This window comes from Bidens hawaiensis, unplaced genomic scaffold (genome assembly GCF_021521415.1).
Source record: "Bidens hawaiensis isolate Kalapana, Puna unplaced genomic scaffold, B.hawaiensis_p1.1 tig00017562_1, whole genome shotgun sequence".
NCBI lineage: Eukaryota > Viridiplantae > Streptophyta > Magnoliopsida > Asterales > Asteraceae > Bidens > Bidens hawaiensis.
Genome location: NW_027492652.1, coordinates 26,085 through 39,338, shown reverse-complemented (window position 1 = coordinate 39,338; position 13,254 = coordinate 26,085). Strand labels below are relative to the sequence as shown.

Genomic DNA, 13,254 nt, shown 5'->3' with positions numbered 1-13,254 from the left:
GTTTTCCATTTTTTACCAAGTGTTTGAGCTTTCCAGACTTCACAGCCGTTTCGATTTCATTTTTTAATGTTCTACATTCATTCGTATTATGACCAATGTCGTCATGATACGAACAGTGCTTGGTAGCATCCAAGAATGATCTTCTTGTTAACGGTTGTGGCTTTCTAAATTTTATATTCTCTGTAGTGAGAATTTCAGCGGGAGTCTTTGAAAGAGGAGTCCAATTGTTGGGACTTTGGTTTGCGGGTCCCGCTTTGTTCTTGTTGCCTATGAGGGATCTTGCATCGAATGGTTTTGACACTTCCGCACTTGTTGGGACGACCATACTTGTTCAATTTATCTCTCTCAACTTGGATACCGTGAGGCGGACCGTCGAAAGTTTTAACATACGCAGTAGGAATTCGCAAATCTTCCAGACGTAGAGCACGCAGGGCTTTGAACCCAAATACATTACCTACAATGGAAGTAAACATGTTAGTAACAGAACCTTCTTCAAAAAGGTCTAATGGGTAAGCTACATAAGCAATAAATTGACTTTCTTCTCCAGGAACAGGCTCGATGCCATAGCATCGGCCTTTGTAACGATCAAGGCTCGTAAGTCCATCGGTCCATACAGTTGTCCATGTACCAGTAGAAGATTCGGTGGCTACTGCGGCCCCTGCTTCTTCAGGCGGAACTCCAGGTTGAGGAGTTACTCGAAATGCTGCCAAGATATCAGTATCCTTGGTTTCATATTCAGGAGTATAATAAGTCAATTTATAATCTTTAACACCGGCTTTGAATCCAACACTTGCTTTAGTCTCTATTTGTGGTGACATAAATCCCTCCCTACAACTCATTAATTAATAATTCTCAGCCTTGACCAGATAGGGCCTTTCGCCTGTCTATTAGGTCTTGGATTCTGAAATTCAACTTTGAATTTTTGCTTCGGGTTACCATTCCTCAGTGTTTTCTCAGTATTAGAATACACCTTTGCCGCAGTCATAAGGCAGTCCCACTCTTTTGGCATTCCATCTCTGCCAGTAAGTGTGCGGACTAAATCGTCACATTTGACGTTTTTGCGGAAGGCACCGCGAAGCATGTCCTTACTTATCCCACCAATGTTCAGACTTTCATCGTTGAACCTGGTGATAAAATCTTCTATGGATTCATTTTCGCGGCGGACGACATCCAAAATTTCTGATTGATCTCGAGTATGTTTTTTCTGTTGGCTGAAGTGTTGGGAAAATTTTTTCACCAGATCATCCCAACTAGAAACTTCCCCATCAGGTAATTTTTCAAACCATTCCCTTGTTGCCCCTGTTAGTGTCAATGCGAACATGTGACACCAATAAGGGAGCGTCCAACCGCTAACACCTCCTACCGCAATAAAGTTCTGGAGATGATCACTTGGATCAGTCATACCATTATACTTACCCACCGATGTAGGTATCTTAGCATTAACGGGAAAGGGTGCTGTGGTTTTTCAGCAAAGGTCGCAGGACGGTATGGTTTAGTAAAGTCTCGTTCTGCATTGCTATGGTATTCGGTATGGCGGACTATGTCATGAGGACGGCTGCTTTTTGCCTGAGAACTCATCCGACTGTCTTCGGTATACACACTGTAATCTCCAGGGTGGTAAGATGAATCGTAACCATCAAACTCATCTAAATAAGATGGCATCCGCATATTTATGCGAGGACGAGGACGTAGCCTCGGAAGTTTGCCAAACTCTAGCTCTATCTGTTGACTGTAACGGGTTTGACTTCCTCGCACTGTTGGCGGAGGAGAAGGAGATTCCCTAGGGGATTCCTCATAATCCAAAGTGCGAGCTTGAAGTTGCTCGTTACGCTTTCTACGCTCGTATTCGGCCACCAAACTTTGTTGTTGCACGTGGAGCCACTCTTCAGGAGTCAAGGCTCCTCTGGATCTGGAGTTACGTCTATGAGATCTCGCCACGTCAGATTCATCTGAATCATTTTCTAGATCCAACACTGACCGCTTTCGACGAGTTTCTTCCGTAACCGTCTGAGATTACCCAAATTAGAATCTTCCGGTGCCGAGGCCCGTCCCATATCAGGGGGGTGGTACCGGTTGGTGCTGTGACGTTCTCTAGGGTAAAACCCCCAGGTGTTACGTCAATGTTTCGTGACCCTGGAGCTGTGATTCGCTCAAGAGTACGACCACTTGGAGTCGTGATACGTGCAAAAACACTAAGACCCGGAGGTGCTTCTGTGTTAGTTACACGTGACTCAGTTGCAGGGGTTCCCGTCGGCCCTTCAGGAAGTTTACTCATATCAAACGAACCAAAAAACCAACGAAAACTATTGTTGTTCTAGCAAAAATCACGGATGGCGCCAATGAAGAAACACAGATCCGCTTCCCGGGTAAGGGTACTGGATCCAATGAGTCCACATGGTACTATACGATAACTACTACCACGATATGAGTAAAGCTCCCTAAAGTCCAGTGACCGGAACCTGCAAAACAGACACCGTGAGTCTCGTTACAGGAAGTACAAGAGGGGGGGTCTTCCTGTAACCACCCTCCGGCGTGAGAATCAGTAACGTTCGTAATGGAGAAAGTACTGAAGTACAAAGACTAAGTGTAGTCGGAATATATGTGAGTGAATGAATACCTCATACCATTTGACAAGGTATTTATAGCCGAAGGATGAAGGAAGATGATTGGGGCAGCTGTCCTCTTCTAGAAGATCTTTGATAACCGCCTGGACACGTGTCCTCTTGTGATAGGTTGAGCTATACATTCCATGTGCATGGACATAACAACCTGGACACGTGTCTCCCAATGATAGGACGAATCACACCCTGTTCATGTGCACAGTTATAACAACCTGGCCAGGTGTCCTTTGTTCATTGGTTAATATGTCACGTATTCCCCAAGTTAGAATCTTAAACCTTCTTCTAGAGAGTACTTGAGTGATGACAGCTGTCCCGCAGGCATTGTCTTCCGATTGTTTAGGCGGACAGATGTCCTATCCTGCGGATGATTTTTGAGGATGCCAGGATGCTTCCGCGTGTGCTATGAGGACGTTCTTCCTCAATTGTAACATGCGGTGATCCATGTGTCCCGCAGGTGGCCCACATGGGGATTCTCTATGACCCGCGGGTGGTACTTAAGGGTATTTAGGTCTTTTTGGTACCCTACCTCTACAGTATGTTATATCATATGCACTTAGCTTTACTGCCCATTTTGCCATTCTACCTGACATTTCTGGTTTTCTCAAAACAGACTTAATAGGATAATTAGTTTTAACACATATAGGGTGAGTTTCAAAATAATGTCTAAGTTTAGTAGATGCCATAATAAGTGCTAAAATTAATTTCTCAAGATAAGAATACCTGGTTTCAGCATCCAAAAGACTTTTACTTACATAATATATGGGATGTTGTTGACCTTCGATATCCCTAGCCAAAACTGCACTTATAGCATTATTTGATACAGCAAGATATAGAGATAGGGGTTCACCTTCTTCAGGTTTTACCAGTAGAGGAGCAGAAGAAAGATAAGCTTTTAAGGATGCTAGAGCTTCCTCATGCTTACTGATCCACTCGAACCTTTTGTTCTTCCTCAGGATATCATAAAATTCTTTGCACTTTTCTGAGGATTTGGATATGAATCTGTTGAGTGCCGCTATCCTGCCAGTTAACCTTTGAACATCTTTGACTGATGATGGGGATTTCAGATTCAGGATAGCTTGTATCTGCTCCGGACTTGCCTCTATCCACCTTTTGGTGACCATGTATCCCAAGAATTTGCCAGCCTTCACTCCGAAATGGCACTTTGAAGGATTCAGCTTCATGTTATATTTGTCGAAGATATCGAATGCGGTCTTGAGATCTTGGAGGTGATCCTCAGCTTTCTTGGACTTCACCACCATATAATCAATATAGACTTCCATCGTGTCCCCCAGTTGCTCTTTGAACATCATGTTAACTAACCTCTGATAGGTCGCACCTGCATTTCTAAGTCCAAAGGGCATAGCAATATAACAATAAATACCTGTGGGAGTCATGAAGGCCGTATCTTCTTGGTCTGAGGGCTCCATCTGGATTTGTTGAAATCCTGAGGATGCGTCCATAAATGTCAGCATCTCGTGGCCGGCTGTAGCATCTACCATCGAGTCTATGTGTGGTAGAGGGAATGGATCTTTAGGACAAGCTTTATTCAAGTCTGTGAAATCTACACAAACTCTCCATTTGCCATTATTTTTCTGTACAACCACCACATTGCTAACCATCGGGGATATTGAACTTCCCTAATCATATTCGCCTTCAATAGTCTTTCTACTTCTTCTTGGATAATCATGTTTCTTTCAGGTGCGAACTTTCTTCTCTTTTGATGGATTGGCCTGAAAGAGTTATCAATTCCAAGTTTATGTGTTATAATATTTTTGGAAATACCTGTCATATCTTCATGTTTCCATGCAAATGTTGACAGCCTTGTCTTGAGGAAATCGAGCAAATTTGACTCAATATCCTCAGGAATACTCGTTCCTATCTGCACTTTAACTTCAGGATCCTCGGGATAAAGAGGTACTTCTTTAATTTCTTTTTCCCTGGCCTCCATTACGCCTCGTGCTGGCTTCTGTAATTGCTACGCCGGCTGGGGTTTGGCAGTACACTTCATGGAAGAGGTGTAGCAATTCTTTGCGTCTTGTTGGTCACTGATGATTTTGATAACTCCCCACGGACTTGGGAGTTTCACACATTGGTGATAAGTGGAGGGAACTACTTTCATCTCGTGTATCCAAGGCCTGCCTAATATAATATTGCAACAAGATAAACAGTCAATAACACAAAATTTTTGCATTTTATTTACCTCTTCGACATATATTGGGAGTTTAATCTCCCCAATAGTGTTCTTAGTTTCTCCACTGAATCCAACCAATACTGAGGAACTGGGGATGATCTCATCCTCAGGAATATTCATCTTTTTCAACACGTCTAATTGAATAATGTTGACGGAGATTCCGCCATCTATGAGGATCCTGCGAACATAATGGTTAGCCACATATAAAGTTATTACCAAACTATCATGATGAGGATCCTGAACATCGACTCTATCCCTTTCATCGAAGGATATAATCCTCTCTTGAGTGAGAATAGATGTCATTGTTGGTCTGTCAGCCACTTCTAACTTTCTTTGGTCAGCATTTCTCTTTGCAGCAGAATAAGAGGTTCCATAGATGTCGGATCCTCCGGATATGAACATGATTTTTCTAGCATCTGATGGTGGAGGAGTCGGCTTTTCAGGAATTTTCTCGGGATCCTGCTCTCTTCCCTTTTCTTGCCAAGTAGCTCTTTGAAGTGGCCCTTGCTGAGAAGATAGCTGATCTCCCTTCTGAGTGCAATGCAAACATCAGTTATGTGCCAGAAGTCTTCGTGGAAGGCACACCATTTTGATTTGTCTTTCCAGTCTCCTGGTCTCTCCATTTTCCTTGGCCACCAGGCTTTCTCACCTAAATCCTGCATAGCACACATTAATCCGCCAATATCAACAGAAAAACAATATTCAGAGATACTAGGATATTCTTCATCGTTTTCCTCATCTACTGCATTAATTCTGGAGTTATCAGGCTTGTAGTAAGGCTTTGCTCGATATGATTTTCCCGGGGATTCGAATTTCCTGTCCGTCTGATCATATTTCGGGATATCGACCTTAGAGTTTTTCTTGTCGTCTTATAGCCTGATAAACCTCAGAGCTCTGCTTCTTGCTTCGTCTAATGACCTGCATGGAGTCATAACGAGATCATCATAGAAAGAGGAGCCTTTTTCTAACCCCAACTTGAGAGCTGCTGAAGTTGGGTTTAGATTCGGAATTTCCAGCGACTCCTTACTAAATCTGGTAATAAAATCTCTCAAGGATTCCCTAGGATTCTGGGTAACCCTATAAAGATCACCTGTCATTTTCTCAAAAGTTCTACTGCAAGAAAACTGATTATTAAACATGTTAACTAAATGAGAAAAAGAATTGATAGTGTTAGGAGGAATACTCAGTAGCCATTTCATGGATGCTCCAATCAAGGTAGACCCAAACCCTTTGCAAAGACATGCTTCTTTGATTTCCATAGGGATTGGATTGATCTCCATACGTTCTCTATATTGTGCGACGTGTTCCTCAGGATCCGTTGAGCCGTCATATAGTTTCATATTTGGGGTTTGAAACCGTTTTGGGATCTGTACGTCGCTAATTGATTGAACAAACCTGGATATCCTGTGACTATCGGTGGGAACTTCAGCTATGGGACGGATTATGCCAGGGACATTTGATATCATTTCCTTTAGCTTCTGCAATTCTCGGGCTAAACCCGGACTTATTCCTGCATCTTGCAAAAATCCTTGATTAGCATTAAATGGAATCGTATTGAAAGAGTTACCCTGATTAACATTCTGAGGAGCGGTCTGGGCGATGTAGCTCGTATTCCTAAACATAGTATTTCCAGGGTTGATAGATGGAGCAGTTGGAGCATTGGTCTGCATCGGGATAAAGTCTCCCTGGTGCACATTAGAGGATCCTGGAGGCTGCTGATCTTGAGCTAATCCTGAAGATGCCGCCTGCTGATAGGGACCAGTCTGATGGGGCAATCCCGAGAATACCGCTTGTTGATAAGGAACTGAGGACCCCGTCTGATGATACAATCCTGAGGATCCAGACTGTTGGAACAATCCTGAAAATCCAGACTGTTTGAACCATCCTGAGGATCCAGACTGTTGGAACAATCCTGAGGATCCCGCATGTTGAGAAGGCCCAGCAGATGATGAATACGGGTACCTTTGAGATCCAGATAAGTGTAATCCCGCATACCCCAAATGCTGGAAAGATGGGGGTCCAGAGTTGTACGCCGTGGTTAGCTCTGGATGCACCAATCCTGAGGATCCTGGAGGAGTGAAATCCAGAGATCTTGGGATTAGTGGTGTGAATTCTTCCACCGGCTTTTTGGACTTCTTGACATCTTCCAGTTCCCTTACGAGCATCTGGTTGGTCTTGTTCTGGCGATCCATCTGTTCCTGTAGTCGTTTGTACAAAGACAGAAGGTCGTTGTTGGATACCATGACGGGATCCTGGGGAGATGGCCTCGAACCTGAGAACACAGGAGTAGCAGGTTTCTTCTTAGCATTGTCAGGCTTCTTCGGGATAACACCAGCAGGAGGAGGAGGCATGGGTGGCCTCCCAGAGGATTCTGAAGCTGCGGTAGAAGAAGAAACAATCTTGGGTTGTGAAGACATGTTGTGGATATTGAGAGTAGGGTTTCGTTTGAGGGTGAATAATGATCAAAGCACCGTTTGCCCCACGGTGGGCGCCAAATTCTTTCGGTCAAAAATTGACAAAGCAACTTTTGATCAAATTAGTGCGTGAGGTGAAGTGCTTATCGATAATAAGATCGAACACAAAGATATGATTACGAGGGAAAAAACCCTTTATTATGATAATCTTCGTTTCGGTCAAGAGTTTGCAACTTAATCCTTAGTTGAATCGCTTCGGTTAAGGATTATGAACCTAACTTTTGGTCGAATTAACGCTTGATTCTTATGATCTCCGGCACAAAAAACCCCCGGACGGTGAAAACTATCACCGTCAATATTATTAATAATAAAATCAGTGATTACAAATGTTGGAGCTGATAAGTGATCGTGAGCTAAGTGATACAGTGAGTACTAGCAGCTAAACAAGTGAATTGTGTGTGAACTATCGATATTATCAGCTCAATATATAATAAGAGATTTACAACTGATATCCCGATTATTCCGGAAACCCTAGACTATTTCTTCCACTCATCCCTTGCTGCCCACGTTTAATTTGACGAAGTCTAAGCACTAGTCGTTGCAAACCCACGTTCATATTAGCATATTAAACACGTGGTCTTATCTGCAAAACAAATAGACAGCCGGATATCCCGAAGTATAATCCTCAGAATACTTGTATCGGCAGGATAGGTTGAAATCCCTAACTAACTCTCCGAGTATCCCGGAACTGAAAGAGTCTTCCAATATAGCCGTTGGGGAACTCTTCTTTTGAGTCTATCCACGTTCTTCAATGTTCATCCCACGTCTTTGACCGATTCTTTTGGGAGTGACTCATCAAATGTGGTCCCACACATGCTAATATTAACTATAAGTGCGAGATTTCGGCATAATAATCAATATTTGACCATTAATCATTACTTGGCCCTTAATGCTAGCGGTTATAACTCATTCCACACGTTTTATGTAACCACCAACCGTGTATTTCGCATGGAGTAAATCAACAATTAATATCTGCAATTATAAATCAACACCAAGAGAGAAATATCTATTTATTAGCAATAATACTCAGGATACTAAACTTATTCGAGAATCCTTAACATATTCGGAATCCTGAGCATAGATCCGACTATAAAATTTAGGCCCTAACAATTATTATTTATAATATTTATTATTATTACTGTTAGAATTTATTAATATTATTATTTATTATTATTTAATTATTATTATTATATTTATTATTATATGTATTATTATAATTATTAACGTAAAAAGCTAGGATATATTTCTTTTTGACTTTGTACTAGCTTTGAATTATTTATAATGACACATGATCATATTTTTATAACCGGTTTATATATATAGTAATTAGTTATAAAGGAAATATGAATTATTTTGTTTTATAATAAGAACGTACAATATAATTATTTAGTCATTACGAAAAAAATATAATTTTTCTTTTTGACGTTGTCATCTTTTTACTCAGCTGAGGTCCATTTGCCATCCGGTACGTCAATCGGTTTTCATAATCAAATTAATTATGAGAAACCCTGACATAACTCATATTTTTTTGCCAATAACCGGTTATAAATAATTATGAAAACTAATTATTTTCTTTAAACTTAGTTCATACTTACGTTAATATAATTATAAATAATTACTGCTAGGATTATTATTATAATATTATTATTATTATTTAGTTATTATTTAATTATTATATTTATTATTATTCTTTATAATATTTATTTGTAATGGTTTTAGATTTTTGAGTCTTGTAAAGAGTTGGAGGAATGGGCAAAAAAGAGAGGACGTGATCATGGGTGTGTTATTGTGGTCCGACGGTCAAGGATAAACGGTGTGGACCTTGCATGCAATCGTGGAGGGGAACCCAAACTGAAGGCCACGATCAGACGTACCGGTAGTATCAAAAAATACTATCCATTTAAACTCCAAGGCAGGTACGACTCGTCAGGTAAATGTTGGAGGCTTAAAGTGGTAAACGATACACACAACCACGATCCCATTGTCTTTGAGGCGGGGTACGCGGAGCTCCGAAAAATGAACAGCGATGAACTTGATCTGGTTGCGAGGTTATATCGGAACGGCTTGAAGACCTAACAAATTCAAGATGCCGTAAAAGACCAGTTTCCCAATTGCCAACCATCACTCAGGAACATATACAACTACACATATCAGCTTAGAAACGAGGAAAGAATTGGCGATACCCCCATGAAGGTAGTTGAAAACCTTCATAGTTTACTATATATATAAACTTGTGCTTATAATATTTATTAATGTTTTATTTAATCCAATGCAGGTACTTGAACACTTGTTCGATAAAAATGGTTTCGTGTGCTATACCCGGGAAAATGCTTCGAACGATAGGACGGAGGATATTTTCTTCTGTCATAATAAGTCGCATAAAATGTGGCGTGCATTCCCTGAGGTGTTGTTGATTGACACGACGTACAAGACCAACATATACGACTGACCGTTGGTTCAATTTGTTGGCGTGACATCAACATCAAAGTCGTTCTGTATTGGCCACGCATTTATAATTAGGGAAAAAGAGAAGAACTTCACATGGGCACTCGAGAAACTTAAAGAATTGCTCGATGATCGTATGGAGCCACGGGTGATACTGACTGACGCGGACCAAGCCCTTATGAATGTGTGTCAAGTAGTCTTCCCTAATGACTCGTGTCGGGCCAGTCGGCACGCGCTGCTTAAGTCCCGGTGCCTTTAGTCGAGCCTGCCCCGATAGCAGCGGCGGAGGTCCAGGTTGTTGACCAGCCTGTCGACGAGGAGGAGGGCGCGGAAGTTGATGTTGATGTTGACGCACATGAGGTACGTGTTTATATTATCGTTTAATTTTTACTTTTAATTCATCTATTTTATTAATTAGTTATTGTTTTGATATTAGCCACCGCCACAGCACGTCCCCCGTACTTATCACGCAGTGCGTTTCGATGCCGGCACTGACGCCAGGTTACAGCTCATAGAGCGGGGGATGCTGGAGATGCAACGGGTGTTGCTGGAGATGCAGCGGGTGCAGCTGGAGATGCAGCGTCAGATTGGCTGGATCGTCAGTTACCTCAGCCCCGCTCAGCGTGGGGTACCGCCTCCACTTACTTTTGACCACGAGGCGAGCACGTCGGGCGTTAGACGCGGACGGGGTGATGATGTGGACAACGACAGTCAGGGATCAGGCGTCAGACAGGGGGTCGACGACCACGTCAATGTTCATGATGCGCCGTTTACGGCCTCCGACATCGACGACACCTCGTATTTATAGTTTGTGTGTATTTTGTTTTATTATGTAAAAACTCGATGTTTTTGTATATAATAATGTTTTGGTTTGGTGTATATATGGGTTTATTGTTTTGGAAAAAAAATTTGTTACAAAAACTTTATATAATAATGTTTATTGTTTTTAAAAATTTATTATATAAGAACAATAAAAAAAAGGAAACAAAAAAATATAGACATATAAAGAAAAGAAAAAAACACAAAAAATAAACTAAAAAAACATAATAAGACAAAAAGTGGGTTTTTTTAAAAACACCTCTTAATAGACGGCATATAGTGTTATAGGCAGATTAAGGGGTTTTTTAGAAAAACCCAAGGTGCCTCTGACATTTCCCTTTTTAGATTGTTGGATAAAGCTAAAGCCTTATTTCATGGCTGAACACTTGACATCAAATTAGAACCTTTAAACAAAAGGCATCAACTAATAAACTTCAAATTCATGTCTATCAGCAATAATAAACATTCATACTTTTGACTTACAACAACAAAAGACCTAAATCAAGTAGGAACAACATTATATTCTTCACTTTTATCTCCCACTAACAAGAAACAAACAGTTATCCCAAACAAAACAACAAGACCGCAAACAATCCTCATAACCGAAAACCAACGTGTCAGTTTAGTTTCACGGTCAGCTTCTTGACACATGTGTTCTGAAGCATCATAAAACCGCTCCTCATCAAGACCGAAACTGTCACTAAGGTCACATTTCAGATCAAACTTGCTCAACAATGGGCTCATGAAACTTTGACTTGACCGGCTTTTGACTTTTTGACTTTGGTTTGAATCTTGAAGGCACTTCATAAGCTTTCTTGGAGTTGTGAAAATCTTAATATGCTCAAGATTTATAAAAGACCAAGATCTCTGAAACAAGGTTTACAAACATAAGATAAATTAAAACAGATAAATAAACATTCAAAAACGAAAACTTGACTTCATTAAACTCACCAGAGGACTAGGAGTACCACTTCCGTCAAAGTCAACTTCTTGTGATAAACCACTAATCCCATATGGCGAATCGAGCATATAACTCATTGTTTGTGATTCAGGTGATGCAGTGAGACCCCTTTGACCAGCCGAAGTCAACTTCTCAAACTTTGACCCTTTTTCACTCAAAATCCTATTCGCAGTTTGTATTGCTTCAAACGCTGCACCTTTAACATAAGTTGTTTGATCGTCATCACCATCGCATTTCTTCATTTCCTCAATTATAAAACCAAGTTCCGACATCAAACACTTATAATCCAAACTTTTCATCAAAAAGCTAATCATTTGAATCGCCATCAATCGTTTATGCGAATTGCCTTCCAAACCAGCCACATTTACAATCTTGACACCAGACCGAACCAACAACCGTGCATACGCTTCAACGATTAAACCATCACGTTCCGCTAAAGACATAACCAAACCCATATGTGCATTTGTAGTTAAACATTTCTCTAAAGCCCCAACAACCCTTTGACACACCTCGTTGACCGTTTGACTCGAAGCAAAGCGCCAATTATCCGAGTCAACCAAAGCCTTTAAACATAAAGCTGCACCAGATGACAAACTATCTTGGTTCGACAAAAGAGAGTCCGAGAGGGGTTTACAAAGCGAGTGAATAATTTTCCGTTTGTTGTGATCCGGTGTAGCGGGGTCTACCGCGTGTGTAGCAATGGTGGGGACCACTTTTGAACAAGCTTGGTGAAGGGAAAAAGAGGGGGGACAGCATTTTAATGTTTTGATTATACTGGACATGATGTTGTCGATTTGGGGAATAATTTTTGGACCATGAACGCGTGCGAGGACTTCGTAAAGTGAGATTGTGTATTCGGTTGGTGTTGATTCGGTTTGTTTGGTGTTGGAGATTTGAGAAAGGAAGAATGGGATCGCGGACGAATCTAAATTTTTTATGTAAGATTTTATTCCTTTCATGGATGAATTTTTGCTATCGGGATCTTTATCGAGGTTTAATAATTCTCGCTTAAGTAGAAGGCTTAAATTCCTCCCCATTTGATGAACTGCAAAAGAAATCAAACCGGTCAGTTTGGGTTGTGAGTTTGGTCAACTGAAAAGGACCCATATTTTTATTTGTGTTAAAACTTAAAACATCAACTCTAGCATGTACAGATTTAAAAACTTGTAACTTGAACATGACCCGGTGAACCCATTTACCGAAATGTGTCAAACGGGTTGACAAATTGTAATCAGCCCATTAAACATGTTAATCGGGTTTTTGAGTTGTAAAAATTGGATTAAGCAGGTCAACCGTTTACATAAACGAGAGTATAAAACACATTAACCCGAACATGACCCATTGAATTAAATATGTCACCAACAACAACAAACATATTAGCAGGGTCTGGGGAGGGTGAGATAGTGTAGGCAAACCTTACCTTTATCCCGAAAAATAAAGAGGTTGCTTCCAAAGAGACCCCGGCTTAATGTCAGCCCAATCACAACCCGTTTATTTATTAAGCTGGTAAGATATTAAAATCCTAAATAAAAATTACACTACTAATCATATCTGTAAATTTCAAAAGGATAAATAAAAATCAGCTGAACAATCAAAAACTGCAAGAATTTGATTAACAAGTAGAGATAATACAGTGGTTAGATGAATGAAGATTGAGATGCAGATTCCAATAGTACCTGTTTGCTGCTTCGAAATAATTAAGGATGTTGTGAAACGAGGATCATGGATTTGGTGCCATTGAGA

General features: G+C 40.8%; 1 protein-coding gene across 1 annotated transcript; it reads right to left on the bottom strand.

Annotated features, from left to right (window-relative positions):
- Positions 1-10,955: 10,955 nt before the first annotated feature.
- LOC143554118 (protein SINE1-like) lies at positions 10,956-13,254 on the bottom strand. The gene is made up of 3 exons (XM_077043971.1): positions 13,188-13,254; positions 11,502-12,556; positions 10,956-11,417 (listed from the first exon to the last, which is right to left on the bottom strand). Exons 2-3 carry the CDS (start codon positions 12,546-12,548, stop codon positions 11,052-11,054), a joined length of 1,413 nt encoding a protein of 470 aa, XP_076900086.1. The 5' UTR covers positions 12,549-12,556; positions 13,188-13,254; the 3' UTR covers positions 10,956-11,051.